Consider the following 25,038-nt stretch of genomic DNA (forward strand, 5'->3'; position numbering starts at 1 on the left):
TTACCTGGGAAAGAGACAGAAGCTGGTGAAGTGTGAATTTTCTAGTGTGGCTGAAAGGGTTTGAGGACTTTCCCCTGGGAAAACCCACCACAATTGCAAAGGTGGATAAATCATTGATCTTAGATTCAATTTCTTAATTTGTAAAATGGTCATAACAATATCGACTTTACCTCAGAGAGTTGCTGAAAGCATCAAATGAAATTATGAATGAAAGTACTTTATAAAGTAGTATATAAATGTAACCTACTATTATGTTGGTGATAATAGTACCAATCAATCAATAAACATTCATTACACATTGTGAGAATTAATAACCAATGTCTCGAGGGACCTAGTGATCTCGCCTTCTTTCTTAGTCCTTTTTCCTCCCTACCCCCCCACTCCAAGGTCTGAGTTCTCCTTGAAATTCATCTGGGTCAAAGGAGTCTTGAATGGAGACAGTTCCTTTTGTCTAGATAGCTTCAGGACTTTACCAGTGAGATCTGGCCTGCAAGAACCAGTTCTAGGTAGGAACCATTAGGCTCGGATCAACCTGGGTGGGAGTCTTACATTCTTTCTCTGAATTCTTACCAAGAGTTGTGTGACCTGAGTCATGTATCTCTCCAGACTTCATTTTCATATAACACACCTCCAAATCATGTCAACCAATTAGATTTGATTACTATGCGATGGACTTCCGACAGTGGGAAGGGTATATGAACCCTGAGCCCGCTGCCATTAGGGATCTTTGGTCTGAGAGAAATAGCCGATAGACCTCCTTTTATTAATAACCTGCCAGACTATTAATAAAATGATTACATTACCCAGAAACTATATCTCCCATATTTTTAATCATCACATCTTCTGTGTGCTAGACACTATGTTAAGCACTGGGGATAAAAACATTTACATAGGATTTAAAGTTTGCAAATTTCTCCCTGCCTCAGTTTTTCAGTTATTATTTCATTTTATTCTCATAACAACATGGGACAGCAGGTGCTATTATTATCTCCATTTACAGAAGAGGAAACTGAGGCAGGCAGGTAAAAATGATTTGCCCAGGGATGCAGAAGTAGTGAGATCAAATTTGAACTCAGCTCTTCCTACTCCAAATCCAGCATTCTATACACTGCATCACCTAGCTACCTAGATGATGACTAAGGAATCCCCATATAAAAGATCAGGAAATGCTCTTAATAGGTAACAAGGCACATATACCTGAGCCCATTTGAGAAAACAGTAAGGAGCTGAGGGAAACTCTCATTCACTACTTTTCAAAAAAATATCACTTTCTAACTGGAAAATAAAAAGGCTATGATTGATTTGAGGATTAAATAGAGAAAATGAGCTAGAAAAATTCTGAATGTTTAAATGTTTTCCTTTCTCATGACATTCAATAGAAAAAAAAGGCTTTTCTTACTTTCAGTGATTGTCAAAATACGCAGTAGGAGTTCCTCAAAGCTAAATTTCTAAAATGAGGATACATGTTTTCGTGAAGAGAACATTTGCCACAAGCCTTGTGTTCCTTTAGAAGGATGATTTAGTCTATCACCTAAAATATCTCAAACCAGATATTAAAATAAAAATTAGAGATGAAACAATTTTAAGAAAGTTTTTTTTGACTCAGGACTGTTTCCCAAAATGTCAAAAATAATCACAGAAATAGCGTTTGTTTCAAGTAGGAGTTTTTGGAGAAGATAGTGACACCCCAGCAGGAAAGATTGGGAAGATTTTGTTTTTTTGGTCTGTTATTAAGTAAATGATATGGAAGCATATCTAATACAAAAACTCCTAAATTCACCAATGGTTGTAGAGAGACATTCTCTTATGGTTGGTTGGATCTTAACAAAGACAAACTACAATTGGACAGATCCTGAAGAAAATTTATTTCTACTTACCTCTCATCTCCTCTGTCATGTAAGGATATGAGTCATCCTTCTTTCATCTACATAGTGTGAATCTTTCTATCAATTCACCCTATGTATTAGAACTAGTCAAGTCAGAAATCTTGGTAAAATTCTTTGATAATTTATTTAGGATCCATAACAGCAGATTCTTTTATTCCTGAAAATTTTGTGTTCATAAAATGATTGGCTTTAGTTTTATGAATAAGGGGTCTTTTCTTCCTTTCCATGATTCCTCTCCCTCCAACCAGCTGTCTTTTACACATATGAGAAGCAATATAGAATGGCTAGCAGACTATACATGAGGATTGGTCAAAGAAATTGGGACTGTTTTGCCCAGAAATGGAAAAAGAGTGGAGGGCATCTTAGCTACCTTTAAGCATTTGAAGAGTTACCCTTTGGAAGAAGAATTAGATGCATTCTACTTGTCTCAAAAAGGCTTAATTATCTAGGCAAGATGAGTAGAAGTTGCAAAGAGAGAAGTTTAGTTTTTAATCTAAGGAAAATCTTCCTAACAATTAGCGTTATCCACAAGTGAAAGGGATTGCCTCTAGAAGGATGAGTTTCATCATCAATGGAGTCTTCCAGCAAAACTTTGAATGTTGTAATGGAATTATTTCTTTATATATGAATTGGACCAGGTAGCTTTCGAGGTGGTAATAGCTTGGGACTGGAGTCAGTGCCATCTGTATTCAAATCCCATCTCAGACACTTACAAGCTCTATGACTCCAGGCAAGTTATTTATGCTCTACTTGCCTCAGTTTTCTTATCTCTAAAATGGGGGTAATGGTAATACCTATCTCCCAAGGTTGATGAGAGGATAAAATTATTTAATATTTGTAAAGGGCTTTGTAAACCTTAAGCAGGTGGTGCAATGAATAGTGCCAAGAGTCAACAAGACCTGATTTCAAATCCAGCCTCAGACACTTCCTAACTGTGTGACCCTGGGCAAGCCACTTACCTCTTTTTGCCTCAGTTTCCTCATCTGTAAAATGAGCTGGAGAAGGAGATCAAGAACCACACCAGTATCTTTGCCAAGAAAACTCCAAATGAGGTAATGAAGAGTTGAATATGATTGAAACCACTGAACAACAACAAACCTTAAAGTGTTATAGAACTGTATGTATATGCTCAACTGCATATTATTACAAGCTCATTTTCAATTTAATGAGAAGACAAAGTTTCTCCCATGCAACAACTATGTTAAGAAATTAATGCATCATTAACTGACTGATGAGGCATCTATTTAGTCTGTGGTTTGTTTGTTTTCTGTGCACTTTGGTAAAGTAATCAGGTGACTGATGATCGAACCTTTTGAATTTTCCTCATGGCAGCCACCGTCTTTTCATTTGCAGGCATTGTTACTCACCTTGCGGAGCCTATGCCCAAAGCAAGCTCGCCCTGGTACTTTTTTCCTATCAACTACACCAGCTCCTGGCAGACGAAGGGAGTCATGTGACTGCCAACGTAGTAGACCCTGGAGTAGTGAACACTAACCTCTACAAGCATGTCTTTTGGCTTACAAAATTGGTGAAGAGGCTTACTTATTGGTTGTTGTTCAAGGTAGGTGGTCATTCAATGGATGGGAGTACATATTGTTGTTCTTTTTTTTTTTTTAATACTCTATTTGGCTTTTATTTTGCGGGGCAGTGAGAGTTAAGTGACTTGCCCAAGGTCACACAGCTAGTACATGTCAAGTATCTGAAGCTGGATTTTAAATCAGGGCCTCCTGAATCCAGGGCTGCTGATGCTTTATCCACTGCGCCACCTAGCTGGCCCCTGATGGGGGTACGTGTTTGCATGGGTCTATATCCTTATGGTTATGCTTTTGTGAAATCTGTCTGTGGATCTGGGAACCCCTCAAATCAGCCTGTGGATGACATAGTTTGATGCAAGCAACTTGGCTTTTTAATCTTATATCAGCTAATCAGTCAGCAAGTATTTATGAAGAATTTGCTACAATATACCAGGCACTGGGGATACTAATACAAAGATTGAAATAATCTTTTTTTTTTTTTTAGTGAGGCAATTGGGGTTAAGTGACTTGCCCAGGGCCACACAAAGTGTCTGAAGCCGGATTCAAACTCAGGTACTCCTGACTCCAGGGCCGGTGCTCTATCCACTGCGCCACCTAGCTGCCTCGAAATAATCCTTTCTTTACCAGATCCTTTGGAGCTCTGAACTGTCTGAACAAAGTTCAGGAATTTCAGAATTCGCTACCCAGAAAACTGATTTGAGAAACAGAGTCTGCACTAAGAGTTTGCTTGCCAAATGATGATCCAGTGGAAAGATTACTGCACTTGGTATCAGAGAACCCAAATTCAAATCCTGTCTTTGCCACTTACTACCAGTGTTTAGATAAGGCACTTCTCTTAACTTCAGTTACTTCATCTGTAAAATAAATGTACTGAACTAGATGATCCCTTTAGGTCCCATCCAAGTCTAAATATGTGACCTTCTTCATGATCCTGTGATTTTCATTGGTATAGGCGTGCTGAAAGTCATTTAGATGATAGACTGACCATTTAGAAACTGAACAGGATGTCATTTCGATGACACAAAGGCAGCGTAGGTTTTGGTGCCAAGAGTGAGTCAGACAGTTAGTCATGCTGGCTGTTGTATATCCTCTAGTTTCTCATATCTGACAGAAGACGCTAAGGTAGAGAACAGTCCTACAGCTATAATCATAAAGCAATGTCTGTATTCTTTTGTGGACAATAAAACAGATTTAGAATAGCCAGCCAATGGTAATGCACGTTTTTGAAGACCATTGAAGGGTTTAGGAAAAAACAAAATTACTTTGATGACAGAATGAAAAAACTGCAAAGCAGGGACTGCATCTGGATAGCATTCAGGTTCTAGAAACATGTGGCATAATGTTCCCTGATACCTGATATCTTACTATGTTTGCTGACTAGTAAAGACTGGTACATACAGCAATATTCCACAATACCAATAATGAACATAAAGGTAATCCTTAAATATTTCTTAATGATGCTGCCTAGATTTGACTCTGAGTCCAGTAAAGTAAAAAAAAAAATACATTAAACTACTTGATAATTCTAACAGGGCTTCATCCATTCTTTCTCAATGACTTCATAACTCAGTTGCTCTTCTATTTGAACTGTCCTTCAGTGGCATTTGTCTTCTCCTTTCAAGAGTACTGTTTCTCTTACATGCTGAGGTGGCATATTGTATTGAGTGTTGACTTTGGAGTTAGGAAAACTTGGGTTCAAGTCCAGCATTTAACAGATATTGGCTGAGTGACCTTGGGTAAGTCACTTAACCTCTTGGTGCTTAGGCAAGTCTCTAACACTGTAGTTTTGGGTGGGGATCAGTTGCTGAACTGCACTGGTAGAAAGGGTTTCCTTACAAGAAGTTCCTTATACCACAAGGATCACAGGTATGGACCAAAAAAAAAGATAAAAAACAAATTCCATGAACTGAAATTCCCTAGACAATGAGTGATAGAGTCAGACTCATCTGAAGTTTAAACATGTTATGGACACTGACCACATTTATCTAAGAGTATATCAGCCCTTAAGTTAAAAGGTATGTAGGAACCAAATAAAATAATGTTTGTAAGAGTGTCTTATAAGCTGCAAACTTGTATTCTCCAGATGTAAGGTATGTGGGTGACTTGGAAAATGGATCAGTCAGGAGCATTTGACCAATAGAGGAAGCCTAAGAGTAAGAACACTACTGAAATGTGTCCCATATGTCTATAATTTCTCCCCCTCTATTTTTCTGGCTTTGTACCTGGAGAAATGGGTAAAAAAAACATATGCTATCCTATGAAATCAAAGGATTTAGAGTGGGAAAGAACCTTAGAAATCATCTAGTCTCATGTTCCACCCTCTCAAGTGCTTATCCCAGTCAGTGGCTGGCATGTAGTAGGAAACAGAACCAGAAAGGTCTAGTGATTTGCCCAAGGTCACACAGGTAGAAAGTAGCAGGACCACCATTAAAACCTATGTCTTCTGACTCCCAGCTCAGTGTTCTTTCCTAACAATTACAAAGAACAACAGTGTTGATTACTTATAATGCCTTTCCCTCTGTGGTTGTCAGAATTGAGGAGAGCTTCTATGGAAATTTGAGAAGAGTAATTGGAATATTACATAAGCTTGCTTCATATTTAAGTGGTGGTCAAACCTTTTCAACTCCCTTCAGAATGAGCATTGGCAATCTAGCTGCTACCGGTGGCAGTAGGCTTGGCTTTTCCCATCATCCTATTGGCTATAGTTACCATAAATCAACCCCTCTCTCAAGTTGAATAGTAAATCATTTCCTAAAAATTGAGGGTGAGCAAAGCATTTTACCAGAAAATCCAGGGCTAGAGTTACCAAAGCTGATAAACTTAAATCATGAGGTATATGCTTCTTCTGAAGGGAAAAAAAGTGAGTTGTTATCTAAGAAGAGAATCTGGCTCATGACCCAAGAGTTGATATTTCCCTGTGATTCCCTGAAGTTGGCCAGATAGGGAAACATTGAGCTTCCCTTTTTGTTCAGAATCTTTCAGTTGGCTGGCAGGTGGCAAAGCCTCATGCTTAAAAAATTGCTTCATTCACTCCCTCAGGGTTTCTTAGATACTCATATGTCTGTGATCTCACCATTGTGTGTGTTCCTACAAGTACAGATGACGACTCATCCACACCTTCTTGTCCCATGTGATTTCTGTCCACATTTTGTTTGTTCATTTGTTTTTACTAAAGTTCTCTGTAGAAGATTGAGTCAGTGTGTACTGGAGGACTTCCTCTGCTTGAGTATCTGAAGAGCCACCACAAAGGAAATACTTGGGGATGGCCATCCATCTTCTTATACAATTGATCCATCTCTTTGATTGTAGCTTTTCCCAAACTGATCTCACTATGGTAGAGAATTTGGAAGGATTCTCCTCTGCTAATTCAGACCAACTTCTGTTTTGCAGCTACTAGTTTTAGAGTTGTCTCAGTTAATAAGATGTTAAGTGGGGGCAGTTAGGTGGCACAGTGGATTAAGCACTGGCCCTGTATTCATGAGGACCTGAGTTCAAGTCTGGCCTCAGACACTGGATACTTACTAGCTGTGTGAGCCTGGGCAAATCACTTAACCCACACTGCCCTGCCAATATATATATATATATATATATATATATATATATATATATATATATATGTGTGTGTGTGTGTGTGTGTGTGTATATATATATGTATATATGTATATATGTATGTATATATATATGTATGTATATATATATGTATGTATATATTTATATATATTTATTTATATTTATTTATATGTGTGTATATGTAAATATATATTTACATGTGTGTGTATATGTGTGTGTGTGTGTGTGTGTGTATAGCAGACGCACAGGTGGTTCATCACGGTCTCCTCCCTGAAAGGGTGATCCTTCAAAAACTGGGGAAAAAGTTTTAGCTTGGATAGGAGGGTGACCAAAAAGCACTATGTATCAAAGGCTAGACTTGAACCTAGATCTTCCCAGCTGTAAGGCATAATGCCATTTATCTCCACCTACTTCATCTTGTCATATATTCCTGTCATTATGTCTCCTCTGGTGCAAATCACCATTGTTAATCTCCTGAAGCCTACTCATGCCCACTATACATATTTCAATGTTCTTTTGGGTCACCTATAATTGTGATTCTTCTGAGAACATGGTGTTCCATGATGTGCCATATTCCATCAGGATCCCTAGTGATCTTTTAAAAAAAGAAGAGCTTTTGTGACAATGAACAGTTGGGGCTAACTGAAAGTGCTTTATGGTAACACATTGAGTTTATCACCTACCATAAAAAAGTGAGCAGTATATAATAGAGATTTATAGATTTATATCATATACTCATTTTTTTTTCTGTTCCTATATATATGTATATGAAAAAGGCAATTTGTTTTCTTTTGGTGTTTGAGCAGAATAAAGAAACACATTATTTTTAAAAAAGAAGATAAATGCACAATTTCCACAGGCATTTTATCCAGATCTCCTGCTGCTATTCAAGCATGGGCCCAACTGACTATGTATCTGGGGCACCTGCCAAAGGTCTAAACTATTAGATTGACTCAGTCAGCTGTCTCTCCCAACTACACATCCTGAGCTGGGCAAAATGTGTTTTCCATAGGATTATAGGCTTTAGAATGAGAAGAAACCTTAGAGATCAGAAACCAAGGCCTGGAAAGGTCAAGTAATTTTGTTCAGGTTACATAGCTATAAATTCAGTGTTCTTTCCATCACATTTTTTTTTCATTCTCTTTGTCTTTTGAGTGTGAGTTGTTAGATTAATTCTTTCAAGGGACTATAGGGAACTTTGTAGTTTTCCAGGGCTCCAGGAACTTAGTACGATGGGACCTGCAAATGGGGACATTTGGGAAATAGGATAATCTTTTTTATATACACTTTATTCAAGACATCCTTCATGACAGTGGTGAACACCATAAAGGCAAGAACTTTGCCTGCCTCATATGTTATTAACAAACTTGATAAGTCATTTAACAGAGTCATCTCTGGGGTTCCATCAATCAGGTTATCTTGTATTATTTTTGTTTTGTTTTGTTTTTATTTGTTTGTTTTGGTGAGGCAATTGGGGTTAAGTGACTTGCCCAGGGTCACACAGCTAGTAAGTGTTAAGTGTCTGAGGCTGGATTTGAACTCAGGTCCTCCTGAATCCAGGGCCAGTGCTCTATCCACTGTGTCACCTAGCTGACCCTCTTGTATTATTTTAACATATTTTCACATTCACCTCTCTGGGCATAAGTTTCCTTATCTATAAAATGAGGGGTTCTGACTGGATTGCCTCTAAGATACCCTCCAGATATAAATCTACGATCCTATTTTAACATACATGGATAACCTATGACCATTTCAGTACTGTGTAAGCTCTAATAGGGCCTGCCCAGCTAAAAAATGCTTTGATTTGACTATTGGCTCTGTGATATATTCATCAGTTCATTCATAGGTCTTTTATCAAGGGCATGACACACTGAGGTTCAGAGAACCTCATAAACAAGTTGTTCATAGGGTTAATTTTTTGGCCTTAACAGCTTATGAGGACCATCAACAAGTAAGGGATCACAATCAACAATGGTGGAAAAAGTATCTTCTCCAACAAATATAGTAGATTGTTGAAGTATTGAAGCATGTGTGGTAGACAGACACTCTCTTTGAAGAGAGTTTCTTTAGTACTTATAAGATCATAGATATAGAGCAGGAAGTGACCTTGGAAGTCATATAGTCTAACTTCTTCCTTTTTACAGTTGAGGAAATTGATGGCTAGAGAGGTTATGACTGGCCCAAGGTTACACAGGAAATAAGTGGCAGAATTTTAATTTCAGGCTCTATGACACTTTCGTTTCCAATGTAATAGCCATCTACCTCCCCCTACTACATTTCAGTTGTTTGAAAAAAGTCATTTAAGGTAGAATTTTATTCTACCAAATTAAATGCTTTTATTCATGTATATAGGTATGTATGTGTATATATGTACTCATTAATGCATTAATTCATTCGTTTATTTCTTGATTTGTTGATTGAAACTAGCAAATAATACATACAATAACTCTTTGTACCCCTCAGTTGTGACTGTACTTTGGGATAGGAAATTGTCTATGGATAGAGCATTCACATAACAGACTTACAGAGATGAGAAAGTAGAGGTATCAGCTAATCATCACTGGTGGATTTTTTTTAATCTCCTTTGTAATACTAAATAAAAGTATAATTCATGATCTTTCCTTTTTTTTCCTGTTCCCTTTTAGGTGTCTTTAAAATCAATCTCTGTGTGCCTTTATAATTTGTTAATTCTAGTACAGTTGTCTTCTATCTGTACTTAGATCTTCCATTAGTCTATAAGCTTCTTAAGGTCAGGGACTCTTTTTTCCTTTCTTTATATCTCTAGTACTCTTCATGGCATATAGTAGGCACTTAATAAATGCTAATCAAATGACTTTTTCTGTAAAGTCCATTGGCTCTTCCCCACACAGATATATCAGGTATTAGAGGTTGGGGGCAGCTAGGTGATACAGTGAATAGAGTATCCAGTGTGGAGTCAAGAAGACTCCTCTTCCTGTGTTCAAATCTGGCCTCAGACACTTACTAGCTGTGTGATCCTAGGTAAGCCACTTAATCCATTTTGCCTCAGTTTCCTCATCTATAAAATGAGCTAGATAAGGAAATGGCAAACCACTCCAGTGTCTTTACCCAGAAAATCCCAAATGGGATCACAAAGAGGTGGACACAGGAGAAATGACTAAACAGCAAAAACAGAATGTGGTAGTTCCACTTGTCTTCAATCAGAACATATCATTGTAGGAACCTCAACTAATGTTTTCTCTTTCATTTTTTGTTCATGTCTGTACATCTGTTAGCCTTTGGGCTTTCCCTTTGTTTTTTCCCAAAACTATTTTCCAGTGTAGTTGTGTGGGACAGAAACAACCACCCACTCAAAATAAACATTTGGAGTCAGAGAGTGAAAGTAGAAAGGAAAAATTTATTTTCTTTCTCAAGAAAGGGCACACACCTGAATATGGTAAGTGTGCGCACAAGTTCAAAAGCAAGAGATAGATAGATAGATAGATAGATAGATAGATAGATAGATAGATAGATAGATAGATAAATAAATAATGTTCCTAATGCAATACCCCCTCCCATTTCTGTCCAACCCCCATTGGCTGGTCGTTAAGACTTACAATCTATATGAGAAAGCCTTACCCAATCAAAAGACAGCACGATACATAGCATGACCTGATCACAAGCACATCCAGGAAGAGTGAGGACACAGCAGGGCTACAGGCTCTTAAGTGATAAAAGAATGTCACATATGATTATTATGAGAAGTGGGTTTCTGAGAATAACACACTGCCCCCTTTTATTGCCGCCATAGTTTTGTCCTGTCCTCTCCTGTTTTTACCTTTGCCTTGAAGCATGATGTTGGCTTAGTTTGGAGGATCTTGTCAAGTTCTTTATATACTTTGTGTAATACTCCTTCATTTTGTTCAAATGATCAAACTATCTCAACTACAGTTATATCTCTCCCCATCATGAGCACTGCCATGAGGCACAGCCAAATGCACCATGAAATGAAGTTTCTTGTTGCCTTTAGGCACACAATGAAACTAATCCCACGGTTATCTTTATTTGTCTTTCTGAGGAAAACTTCCAAGCCATCTTCTAGTTAGCTAGCAGTTATCCCTAATTAACTCACTGGCTATTTGACTTAGATTATGTATTAAAAATACCAATTATTAAATCAACACTTGTTTAGAGTCTAACAACTCTGTGATTCTCACCATCCTCCCCTCCCTTCTCTGCCACTTAACTAATCTCTCTGCCTTAAATCTCTCCCAACCACAAATCAATCCTCCACTTAGCTCTCAAGGGGTGACTTTCCCCTAAAGTTTAAACCTGATCATGTCACCACCCTGCTCAGGGAGCTCCAATGCCCCAGCATTAAATATAAAATCATGCTTTTAGACATTTAGTAATTTTCATAATCTGGCTCATTCCTACATTTGCAGTCTTCTTATATGTTACTCTCTTCCTTCTAGCCTGTGATCCTGCTATGCTGGAACTTACCCTTGAGCACAATACTATATCTCTTGTCTCTGTCTTTGCAAAGACAATTTTCTTAATATCCCTGGCCTTCTTCAAGGCTCAACTCAAATCTTACCCTCTTCAGGGAGTCTTTCCTGTTTCTCCCAGCTGCTAAGGCATTCTCTCAGATAACTTATCTAGTCTGTATATATGTATACCTAGTTATTTACATGCTGCTTCCTTCATTAGAATGTAAATTCCTTTAGGGTAGAGACTGGTTTGTTGTTGTTGTTGTTGTTTGGGGGGGGTTGTTTGTTTGCCTTTCTGTGTCACCAGAGCTAAGCACAATGCAGGTCATACAGTAAGTGCTTAATAAACAGTCTTTGACTTCACATCACTTTAGAAGCATAAGGGCATAGCTCTAAAGATGTTTTGGTGTTTTTATCTGTTTGATGGGCCAACAAGTTAATCACCTAGTGGCTAGTCTTCTGGTATTCAGTTTCTCTGTCCTTAGATAAACTACTTCTTGTATAGCAGACACATCTTCTCACCAGACTATAGCATTCCCTGACATTTGATATGAAATACTAATTTTAAAAATCATAAAAATGAGGGGCAGCTAGGTGGCGCAGTGGATAAGAGCACTGGCCCTGGAGTCAGGAGTACCTGAGCTCAAATCCGGCCTCAGACACTTAACACTTACTAGCTGTGTGACCCTGGGCAAGTCACTTAACCCCAATTGCCTCACTAAAAAAAAAAAAAAATCATAAAAATGAGAAAAAAGGCAACAAAAAGAATTCCTGCTCTTTCTCTAAAATATCATTATGAAATTACCAGTCCCCACTCCCCTAAGGAAACAAGCCCTTCTAGGACATGCCCTATTTATCACTTGTATTATCTCTAATCACATTATCACATCATCTCTAATCAAGGGTAAGCATGCTCCAGAAAGGAAGAAAGAGAGGAAACCATTTAGACAGCAAGGTCAAAGTAAACCTTGGTTAACTTTTGTATCCCATTTGTTTTTCATGTACTTGGGTATAGCTGTGCAGGGAAAGTTTGCTTTGAAAAAAATAAAAAATATGACCTCTGCTACAAAAATTAATTTGAAAATTATTTGATTCTGCACAAAAGTTTAGAGACATATATATTGTGTGAGTGTATAGATACAGTTATGAATTATTCTCTACTATATGTTATAAACCACGGAAAGAAAAAACACTTAAAAGTATATGCTGAAACTGGCAAAATTACCTTCTGTAATTAAGCTTATAATGGGTCTGTGTATCCTGTTATCTCCCTCTATTTCTTTCACTTCTTTTTACTTAAGGGCTTTAAAAAGAGACCAAGGAAAACCCTAGTAAAAATGTTATAATAAATGGTCTTCTGCTGCCCTTCTCTCTTCTTTCTTTCCATTTCCCCATCTAGGCTGTGATTGTTTTTGCACTGGGCCTCACCCCTGACACCTGAGCAACCTAAAGCTCCCCATTGTAAAACACCTTCCTTGACCCATCTTCTTTCAATAAAATGCTCTATTTTCAGACTTTCTGATCCTTTCCATCCTATCAAAACTTTCTTCTCCTATGTATAATTCTCTCAGGATTGTCCTGTCTTCTTTGTCTTTTTTTGAGATGCCAGCTAGTTAAATGATAAATTAATCATTGCTAAGGTATTAATGCTAAGGTATTAATGAGGTAATATGTCATTCCTCCTAGAAATATCTAAAATTTCATAGATACTCTTAAAGGGGCAGTACCATTATTTGAAGAAATCCAGAATTAATGGCAGGAACTTCAGATGTTGTGTTAGACTAGTAGGAAAAATATTTTGAGGCAGACTAGCCTTTCGTTGTCCTTCAAATAACACCATGTGATCATCTGTACAAAGGGATAACCCTGACAGGTTTTGCTATTTCCTGAAATCCAGAACCTTTGAAGGGCTTTAATGAACAACTTGAAACTGGGTTCCTACAGTCAAGGGCCAAGTTGGATAGAATGTCTTAACAGCTGGGACATTTTTTATTTTTTTGTTCCCTGCCTCTTGACATGGAAAAAAAAGGGGGGGTGTCATAGACCTCTTCTATTCGCTCCTCACCTTTAAAAGAACAAACAGATTTAGGAAAAGTGAAGGTTCAAAACTAATCTTTGAACAGCAAAAGAATCTGCATTGTCTGTTAGGGATCTGAAGTCAGTACACATCCATTATGATATGAGATGCTACATAAAATGTTAAAAAATAATTCCATTAAAATATATACATATTGCTATTCACATGATTGATTAAATTCACACACACACACACACACACACACACACACACACACACACGTGCGTGCAAACCCCCTTGATGTATGGTTGATATCCTTGAAGAAGGGTTTTGTCACAATGATAGTTTCATAGGACATACAGCTGGGAGGGATGTTAGAGATCTACTAATTTCTGATTTGACAGATGAGGAGGTTAAGACCTAGAGAAGTGAAATTATTTTTCCAATGTCATATGAGCAACCAATAGCACAGTCTGGGTTTGAAATTAGCCTCTCTTACTCTAAATTCAATATTCTTTCCACAATAGGCTACTATCTCTTAGAAGTCATATTAGAAGTAGAAATCAACCACCAGTTAGATTTTGTGACCCCTCTTTCTTTGAATGTACTATTAGAAGTGCTTGCTACAAATGTCTGAACATAGAAAACATCAAGATCAGTTATAGAGAAGGGTGTACTTCAATTTGTTCTTCTGAATGTTTGTCACTGACTAGTATGATAATGTTTTACATAATTGCACATGTATAATATCTACTGATTGCTTGCAACCTTGTTGGGGGGGGAAGGGGAGGGAGAGAGGGAATGAGAGAGGGGTAGTATTTGGAACTCAGAACTTCAAATAAATAAATAAATGTTTGTTAAAAAAAACACTCAAATATAGATACTTTGACATGACCCATTTCTGTTTCTCCATTGATTAGTTTGAGTAATTTAAGTTATTTTACATGTACATATTACCTATTTTTTGTCATTTTATGAGCAATAAGCATTGTTCATCTATATAGTTCCCTGCCCTCCCATTTGAAGTTATCCCAAATTCTTTAGAATGATTGTGTTCACTTAGAAAGCTCTATAGTGTTCTAGGACTTGATGCAATCAGCACAATATCATCTACAAGGGAATATCTGCAGGGCTTTATCATCTCTAAGGAATCCTTCCTTGACTTGGGTTCTGTGCTGAATCTCTTCCAGGATAATAACAAATACTTGTGATAAACATATGTCTCCCTGTTTTATGCCTTGCTCAATGTTGATAAAAAGAATGATATCAAATGACGATATCTCTGTTGTGTCTTTCAAGGGATTTTATTTAATTTTGATACCTTGATGGAGAAGACCTTACAAGGCAGAGATTTTCATGACTGAATCATATTTTTAAATAGTCAGCAAACAATAAACACAGTGATGTCTTGTATTCTCTACATCATCTACTCAATTATATAATAGTAAATGTGTAGTCTATTATTATTATTATTATTATTAAATATTATTCATGAGAGTCTGCTAGCTGCCTAATTATATTCTCAATGTACATGCAGATTACTTTGGTAAAATTTTTATATAATGAGTAAATAAATATATGATTTAGTAGGTGTTGGTCATAGATTAAGACTGAAAGGGATCTTAGAGGCTAATGTCCCATCCCCTCATTTTACAGATCAGGAAAATGAGACCCAGACAAGTTAGGTGACTTACCCAAGGTCACACAGTTGGTAAGTGACAGAGACAGGATTTGAAATAAGGTTCTCTTACTCTAAAGTCAATATTCTTTCATTATACCTCTCATGTTGGTTCAGTGCCTAACATGTTATTCTCAGAGTAACCTCTTTTGGAGGATGAGATTATTTTTTTCTCCATCTTTAGGATCTTTTTATCCTTCAGACACCTTGAAAATGTTTGCCTCAAAGCCCTTGATATGATAAATCCTCCAACATGGACCACTTTTATACATATTGGTCTAATCCAGCTTCTTTAAAGGGATGATATGATCACGTATTTTAAAAATTGTTATATGGAAAAGAGTAGGCATTGTTGACTTACAGGATTTAGAATCAAGAAGATCTGGGTTCATATTCTGACTTCCAATATTAACAAATTGTGTGGGAGATTCACTTAGTCTCTCAGCCATGGTATCCTCATCTGTAAATTGTAGATGATCAGATTTATGATCCCTATTTTCCAGGGTTGTTCAAATGACATATGAGGCTCAAATGATGTTATGTATACTTGATAAATCTGAAAACATTAAATCAATATCAGTTGTTGCTATGACTGCCACTGCCATAATAGTTCTAAGTGTTTTTTATCTTGGTATTCTCATATTATTTCATTGATGTTCATATGGAAATGAACCTAGGACAGAGTGCTATCTTTCTATTAATCTTTATTGCTTAATATTCTATGGACTATTGCAAAAGTGAATAAAATGGTTGCTTTTTATTATTAAATAAAACAGTTGCAATCTCAGCCCATCTTCTGCACTGAAATCATCTTCAGGATAACTTTAGCAGCAGACAGGATGATGGGGATGGTGTATATACTTCATCTCTTTCCACATGGTTTTGATTTTTTTCTTCCATGTATATATTTTGAAACTTTTTCATTTGCATAACTTGGAAAGAGTGAATATTCAGTATCTCTATTCAGAATGTTCTTAAATTCTTTTTAGATTAATTGTATATCCAGATAATTATGGTAAAGAGTTCTATCAGTGATAATGCCACACTCATGTTATTATGTTTTGTTGAATTCTCAAGTATATTTTCAGGTCTGTATTTATAGTTTGGAGATTTATCATCTGTTAGTTTATGAAAGGTAGTGAGCTTCTGATTTATAATTTTAGCTACCAGGTCATGTATTACTAAGCATTCAGTAAGTGCTGAATTTTTGCAGGCAGCAAAGATGTGTTATACAGTTCCTATCATTATCTAAATAATGTGCATTAATCAATGAGTTAGGACCTTTCTCTAATCCCTAATGTCACTGACATGGCCCTAAACTGCCATCATAAAATTCTCTACTTGTATAAACAAATATACATGACTCATCCATTTAGTTGATGTCTCTTTGTCAACATTATTGTTGTCAGAGTGCATTCAGCTGTTACCCATCTGGGCCCATCTCCATCTTGCCAGAGGAATTGATTCTCTATTAATCCAAACAATGTGAGTGGAACTGCTTACTCCACAGTTGGTGGGACTAGAAGAGTCCAGTCCATGACTTTAAAGAAGGGAAAAGCAGGCACTCTAGGCTTTTTCCTATATGGGTGAAAAGTTGGGGTGGGGTGGTTATCGGCATCCATGAAGAGAGTAAAGGAAAAGGCAGCATTGGCAATAAGTTTGGGAAGAAAGTTTCCCTATTGCCCCTGCTCTGCTGACACTTCTAGTGTCCTATTACTTGATAAAGTGCTATCTGTCAGTCAGCCTGCATTAATTAAGTCTTTACTATCTGCCAGGCATTATGCTTGGTATTGGGGATACAAATACAAACAAAAAACCAGTGCCAGCTCTCAAGGAGCTTACAATCTGATGGGGAAAAATACATAAAAGGGAACTGAAAAGCAGGAGGTTGAGGATGCCAGTGGAAGAAGTACCTGCATAAGAGCATGGCAAAAGAGTAAAAAGATGCAGAAGCAGAGCCAAGAAAGAAATGAAGATTGGGTTACCTGGGGCCCTTTCTCAAGATGGAGGTGAGGAAAGGAACTCAACAATGGAAGAAGTAGACTGCAGAGATGTTCCAGGGTAAGAAGAAGGCCGAGTCATGTTAGTAAAGTCCAGAGAGTCAGAAGCACAACTGGTAGAGGAATGATGGCTTAGCTGGCCTGGTACCCTTTGTCTAAATGGAGATTCTGGGAGGAAATCATCAATGGGAGAAGGGTAGCACAGGAGTAAAAGTATGTCTGCTTATTCCAAAAATATTTCTGTAGGTTTCTGACCTATTTGTTATGAGTGTAAGAATGTCTAGACAAAGAAGCATGAATCTCGATCTAGGTGTCTATAGGATGTTGTTTCCTATATTTGTTAATATTGTACGGAATTGTTAGAAGACTTCTGTTATTGTCCATTTTACAGTTCCAAGCAGGTGCCTTCAGAATGATATTGTGAAGGTGTTTTAAACATGTCCTTCCTAATGAACTTTGATTTTAGGATACCAGAAAGTCTCTTAATATTCAGCCATAGCTTTCTCCTTGATATTTTTATGCTTGATGTGTCTTGCTTAGAAGAGACTAAGGTATTTGTAGGTATCTCTTTCATCTGTTGGTTCAATGTGACCTCCACATGTAATCTCAAAGCCTTCAACCTTTTGTTCTTTTGGTACTTGTTAAGACTATTATCAAGTCAAAATAACTTTGTAACATTGGGGAAAGATTTCACAAGATGAAAGAAATATTTAATGTCTTTTGTGGTGAAGTCATGTCATTTAATTGTATTCACATACATAAAGTAATTAATTTTTTTATTCCCTCTTTAATTTGGAAAGTATAGTTGGTCTTGGTAGAGCCATAATGGACTTAAACTTTCTGTCTGAAAAATGCCACATTTTATGTCAGTTATTCTTGATAATGTGTTGGTAGCGTTTCTTAAATAATAGAGGCCTATATTCCACAGTACTACCATGATAATCATTATCTTCATTAGGTTTCAGATAGCAGACCTAGGACTAGGAGGCTAATTTTAGTTCAATAACAAGAACAATAAAAATAATTACAACTACCATATACATAGTGCGTAAGGTTTTCAAAGCATTTATAAACATCTCATTTTATCCTCATAACAACTGTGGGAGGTAGGTGCTATTTTTAATCCTAATTTTACAGATGAGATAACTAAGAAAAAGGTTAAGTAACTTACTCAGAGTCACACAGCTACTATGTCTGAAACCAACCAATATGAGGAAAATTGCGCATAGTTTAGAACATTTAAAAAATGAAATATAGGCTGTGACATCTCTATCATTATAGTTATTCATATAAAGGCCCAATGACACTTGGTAAGGAAAATTGTTCCTCAATTTTTGAGTTAGTTCAATTGTTGAGGAAATTAAGAATTCAAGTAAGGGTTTGGACTACATGGCCTCTATATTTCCAACACAAGAATCTCTTCTATACTTTACCATTTACTTTGTACCATTGAAGTAATATATGACAATCCAATTAAACTCTATTCCACAGATTTATTTAGTACCAATTGCACTCTGTTACTAGGTGCCAGGGATATAAAGATGAATAAGGAATAAGTTCCTACTCTCAATGACCTTACAGTCTAGTAGAGGAGATAAAATATGTGCACAGAAAACTATATTATAAATCAAAACATCATTGGTACAAAGAAGCACCACGAGAAATTCAAGGAGTACAAGAATATTCAACAAACATTTGTTAAGTAACTATTAAGTGAAAGTTATTTATTGCACATAAATATTTTAAGAAATTATTAACAAAATTACAAAAATACTCTGGATGCCTTTAGCAATTTAACTCTTCCAAACTTTTGGAGCCCCAAGCCTATAAAGATTGTCATAGTATGTAAAAAATACTAATTTTATTTTTGCTAACAGCTTTCTCAGTTTGTTTCTAATGTGATTTCTTCTGTAGTTTTTTAAGATTGTGTTTATTCTTATTGTAAAGGTTCATTTCCACATAGATTTTTAAATGCAACTCGGTAATAAACTTTTGAGGGAACACTTATGAGAAAGGAAATTGAATATGTTGTTTTTATTACATTTACTGCCATTCTGCTTCATTTCTGCATAAAGGGAGTAATTTGATATCACACTGACCATTTAAAAACTAAATAAGATGTCACTGAACACATGTAAAGAAAGTGCTTTTGGGACAGAGTTGAAAATCTCCACAGCTACGGCAATGGGAATTGTTCTGTGGCACCAAATCCTTCTGAATTCTTTCTTGTGAAGTGCTAGACTACAGAACATTGCCTTTCTGTTAAGCAGAAAAGGAAAATAATGGTTTTATTTAACTACTATTATTGGTCATCTGAAAGGAGATTCTAAGGCCTTAAAGAATTTAGTGGATTTTTCCAATTTTTACTTTCAAGATTTTAGTCTTTGAGGACTGCTTATATTCTTGCATTATGGGCATACATACATTGATGAAAGCAATTAGTTGTGTCTATTGTAGCCTTTATTTTGACCAAGAAAGATGCTGAGAATTTTCTCTGTTCCTTTCTCCTAAACAGCTTAAATTACTTGTTTGGAAATAATCTCCCTGACCATTCATATCTAGGATTTAGAAATCATTTAAGAGAGTCATGTGACTAAAAGGATGGAGAATGTGAAAGTTGCTCTAGTCCTCACTTATTCCTCCTACCTTCCCCCCCCCAAAAGAATGATGTTGCTTTTGCAAGAACAGAGATCATAATAAATGTAGAACAAACAATGAGTATCAAAACATGTAAAAGATTACAAATCTCTTCTAATAAATAATACAAGGCAAGAGAAGGAAAAACACTTGAAGAAACATGGAATACTATGGATTCCCAGGAGAGTTTAGGAATGTTCCAGGATATTGTAAAATGGCTCAAGAGAGAAATAAAAATCTCGAGAGAAGTTATAACAAATGACAGAATTTATAGCCTGCACAGAAAAAAAATAGAAAAAGTTGAATCAATGGTAATAAGTTTCTCCAAAGAAGCAAGGCAACAATAGATTGGTTATGCAACTATGAATAGACTAATAATCTAGAAGAAGAGAAATGAAAAGCAATCATGTTTTTAAAAACCTGCTCTCTATACAAGCAAAAGCCAATGATTTTGAAGACATGGTGTATAAACCAAACTTAAGGATCATAGGTCTCCCAGAAGAATATTATAGACCAAAAAATTTCAACACCATAATTCAGGAAATAATATACAAAAATTTCACAGTATTTCTGACTACAGAAAACACACTATCAATCAATAGAATCCACAAATTACCTCCAGAAAAAAGGAAAAGAAATACCTATGCTTCCAACTGTAAGACATATAAGGGTTAAATTTAACAATTCCAATGACAAATAACACATTTTGCAAGTGACTAATAGAAAGACCTTCAAATATAAAGGAAAGGAGATTTAAATAACAATGCTATTCTTCACCTACCAAAAGTTGTAGAAGAGAATGGAATAATATATTCTGAAAAACAAAGTAGTTGAAGATGTAATCCAAAAAAACAAACAAACCAACAAAAAGGAAGGAAGGAAGGAAGGAAGGAAGGAAGGAAGGAAGGAAGGAAGGAAGGAAGGAAGGAAGGAAGGAAGGAAGGAAGGAAGGAAGGAAGGAAGGAAGGAAGGAAGGAAGGAAGGAAGGAAATCCTGCAACCCTGAGTCTAATCATATTTAACAAAGGAGGCATCGAATTTTTCTTGGAAACCAAATACAATTATTGACGAAAGAATAACTACTGAAGAAACAAAAATCATTATAAAATGTGGAAATATTTTAAATTATATTATAATTAGACTTTGAATTACCAGGCTTGATCCCTTTTAAAAGGTAAAGTCATCTGCTGGTTAAGATCAATCAGCTTTGACTTGTTAAAGTTCTTGTAGAATTCTGTTAAGCCTTGCACTAATAGAAATAATTTTACAGGGAGTTTAATTGAATGTAGGTTTATAATGAGAACTAATTTTGTCATTTACTCTGTACTAAAACGTCAAAATAACTAACTTGGAATATCAGAGTTAGAAGGAATTTTAGAAGTCATTTAATAAAACCCCCACCAGAAAAAATAATCCCCACTTTAACACACCTGGATGATGGAATTGAAAGAACCTTGGTCTAGGAATTAGGTGATGCTAGTTTTATTTTTGGTCCTTTCTCAAAATAGTATATAACCTTGCACTTATCACTTGAGAAGTATATTCTTTGCTTTCATTGATGGGAAAAGAGGGAGTTGAACTAGATGATTCTAAAGTGAGTCCATCAATATACATTTATTAAGTGCATATTATATGTCAGGTCACCTTTCAGATACTAACTTCCTATGACTACTTACCTTTTAACACTAGGAAAAAGTTGGCATCAATACAGGGTTTAGTACTTAAGGGAGAAGTTTGATATCTTCTGCCTAAAGTATGTAGGCAGCTAGATGTCTCAGTGGATAGAGTCCTCGACCTGGTGTCAGGAAGACTTGAGTTCAAATTCAGCTTCAGACAGTCACTAGCTATGAGATTATGGACAAATCACTTAACCAGTGTTTATCTTAATCCGCTGGAGGAAAAAAAAATGGCAATTCGCACTAGTATCTTTGACAGGAAAACCCATGGACAGTATGGTATGGTCCATAGGATCATAGAGTCAAATATGACTGAATGACTAAACAACAGCAACAACACCTAATTTATGAAAAATGATAATAGTATGATGGAAATAGATAGTGTCACTACTCAGGGTGTCTTTCCCCCACTGCTTACTCTCCTTCCCCCATCTCCAACTCACCAAAACCCATCCTGTCTCTTAGACTGTTCTCATGAGTTGGATGAAAAATAAGTCATCAACTCTATTTCTTCCAGTGAGATAGAGGATCACCAGGCTTATCATTTTCCTCCAGACCATGCCCACTCTTTCCACTGTCATGTGACATAGCTAAGGACCTCTTTATCTTTCCATCAGCCCTACTCTTTTCAAGGAGTCCCCAATTAGAGTTCCTTGAGAGCAGCTTCACTTTTTCTATGTGTATCTTAACTGTATAGCACAAAGTAAGCACTTAATAAATACTTTTACATTCATTCATTCATCATAGTTGTCTTCTCAAAAGTAGAATTCGTGGTTAAGGTTTCTTCTGTGTTTTACAAAATCTTCTGAACACTTTATAGCTTTCTAGGAAGAATAATGGGAAAGTAAATTTTAATGAATCTGAATTTGTTTTTCATAGTAAGGAACTTCACACTAAGGATCTATTCAAAAGGATGCCCTTGGTCCCATACTACTGGAAACCCAGAAAATATACTTTATCATTATTTTGGGGTATGTCAGAAAAAGTGTGTCACCTCATATTAGCAACAGTTGTACAGGAAAAAAACAATACTATAGCTAAAATTAATTATTCTTCAGCTTCATTGGTCTTTTCTACAACTGGAAATCTACAAGATGATGATAACTTTTTACCTTGGGACATGGCCCATAGAAAAAGGGGATAAATTTATAATTTTTCTGCCATTTGTAATGTTTTCTGGGGATAGTTTTTACACTAATAAATAAACAGTGGAATTCTGTACTTCATACAAAATTCTATTTACAATGTTAATGAATTTATGAATTAATAAAAAGAGAATGATTTTCTTACTAGTTTGTAGGGTCCATGAGGTGTAAGACCATATCTTGTTTCTTCATTTTCTAGCACAATGGCTTACACATAATACATGCTTTGTGTGTTTTTAAATTCTTTTTGATTTAAAAAAATTTTTGCATCTATGATATGAAAAAAGTAGAATACGGAACATTGCTGGATCATAACGGCACAAGAAATTGCCTGAAATTCTTTGGTAATGGACACTTAATTAGTGTAGGAGAAGATGGACTAATTTGTGTTTGGGATGCAAAGAGATGAGACTGTTTGAAGTCTATTAAAGCATATAAGGGACATGTGACTTCTTTTTCTGTTCATCCATCTGGCAAATTAGCACAATCAGTGGAAAAAGATAAGACATTATGAACATGGAACCTTATTGAAGGAATATCCACATTCATAAAAAATATAAAAGAAAATGCTCACACAGTTGAATGGTCCCTTAGTGGAGAGAAGTATGTTGTTGTCATAATAAAATGAAAGCTGGAAATGTAGTGTCCATCAAGAAAAGAAAATTAGAAAGTATACTATAAGAGAAGAAAAAAAGAAAATACAAATCACTGAATAAATCTTTGAAAATGTAAAAAATATATTTTTTTTCATACAGAATTCCACAGACAAGTGAGAAGCTCACTGATACAAGAGCTTTAAAAAAATAAGAAGCCTGTTAAGTGCAGGATAATGTTCTGATCTTGACCTTGTTGTAAACAATGTTTAGGATTCCCAGTCTGTTGTGGGACTGAGAATGTTACATAGAAATAGCAAGACCCCAAGAACACTACTCTTAATAGCCTGAGCACAATAACTGCTGCTTACTGACAAAAAGGAATCCTTTCCTAAGAAGGAAATGCTTTGATAATCCACATGAGACACCTCTACCATCAGAAAAAATAACTGTTTTGCTTCACTATTATTATTACTACCTAAATCTGTTCTTCTTCATGGGTGCTAAATATAAGCTCCTTAATGGTAGGATGTTTTGGGTTTTTTTGGCCTTTTTGTTCCCCCAGGGTCTATCAGTGGGATCCCTAGGTCAAATGGAATAGACATTTTAGTCATGTTTAAGCAAAGTACCAAATTGCTTTCTAAAATGCACATAGTAGGAACTTAGAACAGATTGTGATTTTCTTCAAGGCATAGGCAGTGTTGTTTTCCACTGTGGTATCCCAAAGACCTACCAAAAAGTTCCTGGTGCAGATTAGCACTTAATAAATGTCTTCTGAATTAAGTGGGATTAGATTGAATTAAACTGAATTGAATTTCTAGAACTGAGCAATTCATCTTTTGAGATTAATGGCATCCTTCCATACAGCTGTGAAAATAAGCATTTGCAGTCATCAACCTTTGTTTCTCTCGGTTGGCAAATAAGGCCATAAGAGTTGCAAAACCTCCAAGTTAAACAACTATGAAAAGTAACTACTCACAACATCTGAGGTTTCATACTAATTACTGGATATAATTTCCAAGAGCCTTTTGGGGTAAGAGGTATGAATAGGCCACTGATAAATATTTATAGTACTCAGTATCAAGGCATCATGAGGAACCTATTCTAAATAGACCTAAACATGTTAGAAGTTATATTTAGAGTTAAGATTTAATTGGTGTGGAGAGTTCTTAATGAAGGAGCTCCACCACTTCAAATTAACACTTGCTTGCAAATTACAGTCTCTGAAAATGTAAGGGGAGGGGGATGGGAGATTAATTGACTTGCCTGGGGTCACAGAGCCAGTATTTGTCAAAGGTAGGACTTGAACTCAGATCTTCCTGACTTTGAGGCCAGTTTGAGGGAATATGTTTGTTTAGAGACTTATGTAACCATTTTTTCATATTTAATATACAAATTTCCATACTTGATGTATCCATGTTGTTGTAGATACTTTGTTCCCATCCCCAATTTCTTTTACTAAACCCCACACTTATATATATCACAATTACTCTACAGTCTTTTAGAAAGTTCTAAGAGCTACTATGAAAACTTCTCATCCCTAGATGTGAGTACTATATAATCTATTTACCTGGTATTATGTAGTCTATTACTTAGTTGGGCAATCCCTCTTTCAGTTCTAGAACTTTCAGAAGAATTTCTCTAATATGTATGATAAACAAGAGGTACCATAATGTAGTGCATATAGCGCTGGCCTCAAAACCTTAAAGAACTAGTTTTTTAAATCCTGCCACAGATTGTCTGTTTGAGGCTGGGAAAATTATTTAGCCTCTGAGTGTTCCAGGCCAAAGGTGTCAGACATAGCTGGCATGTGGGCAACACTGCCAAGTGAGGCCTAAATCAGATTAAAATGTA

The 25,038-nt window shown here is 36.1% G+C and overlaps 1 protein-coding gene across 2 annotated transcripts in view; it reads left to right on the forward strand.

The window, feature by feature from the left end:
- Positions 1-25,038, forward strand: part of DHRSX (dehydrogenase/reductase X-linked) — a 485,177-nt gene that overhangs the window by 423,007 nt on the left and 37,132 nt on the right. For both annotated transcript variants that reach the window (XM_043992090.1, XM_043992088.1), the window contains one exon: positions 3,240-3,447. In XM_043992090.1, coding sequence (XP_043848025.1) covers positions 3,240-3,447 — 208 coding nt within the window. The remainder of the gene's footprint in view (positions 1-3,239; positions 3,448-25,038) is intronic.

Source organism: Dromiciops gliroides, chromosome 3 (genome assembly GCF_019393635.1).
Source record: "Dromiciops gliroides isolate mDroGli1 chromosome 3, mDroGli1.pri, whole genome shotgun sequence".
NCBI classification, from domain to species: Eukaryota; Metazoa; Chordata; class Mammalia; order Microbiotheria; family Microbiotheriidae; genus Dromiciops; species Dromiciops gliroides.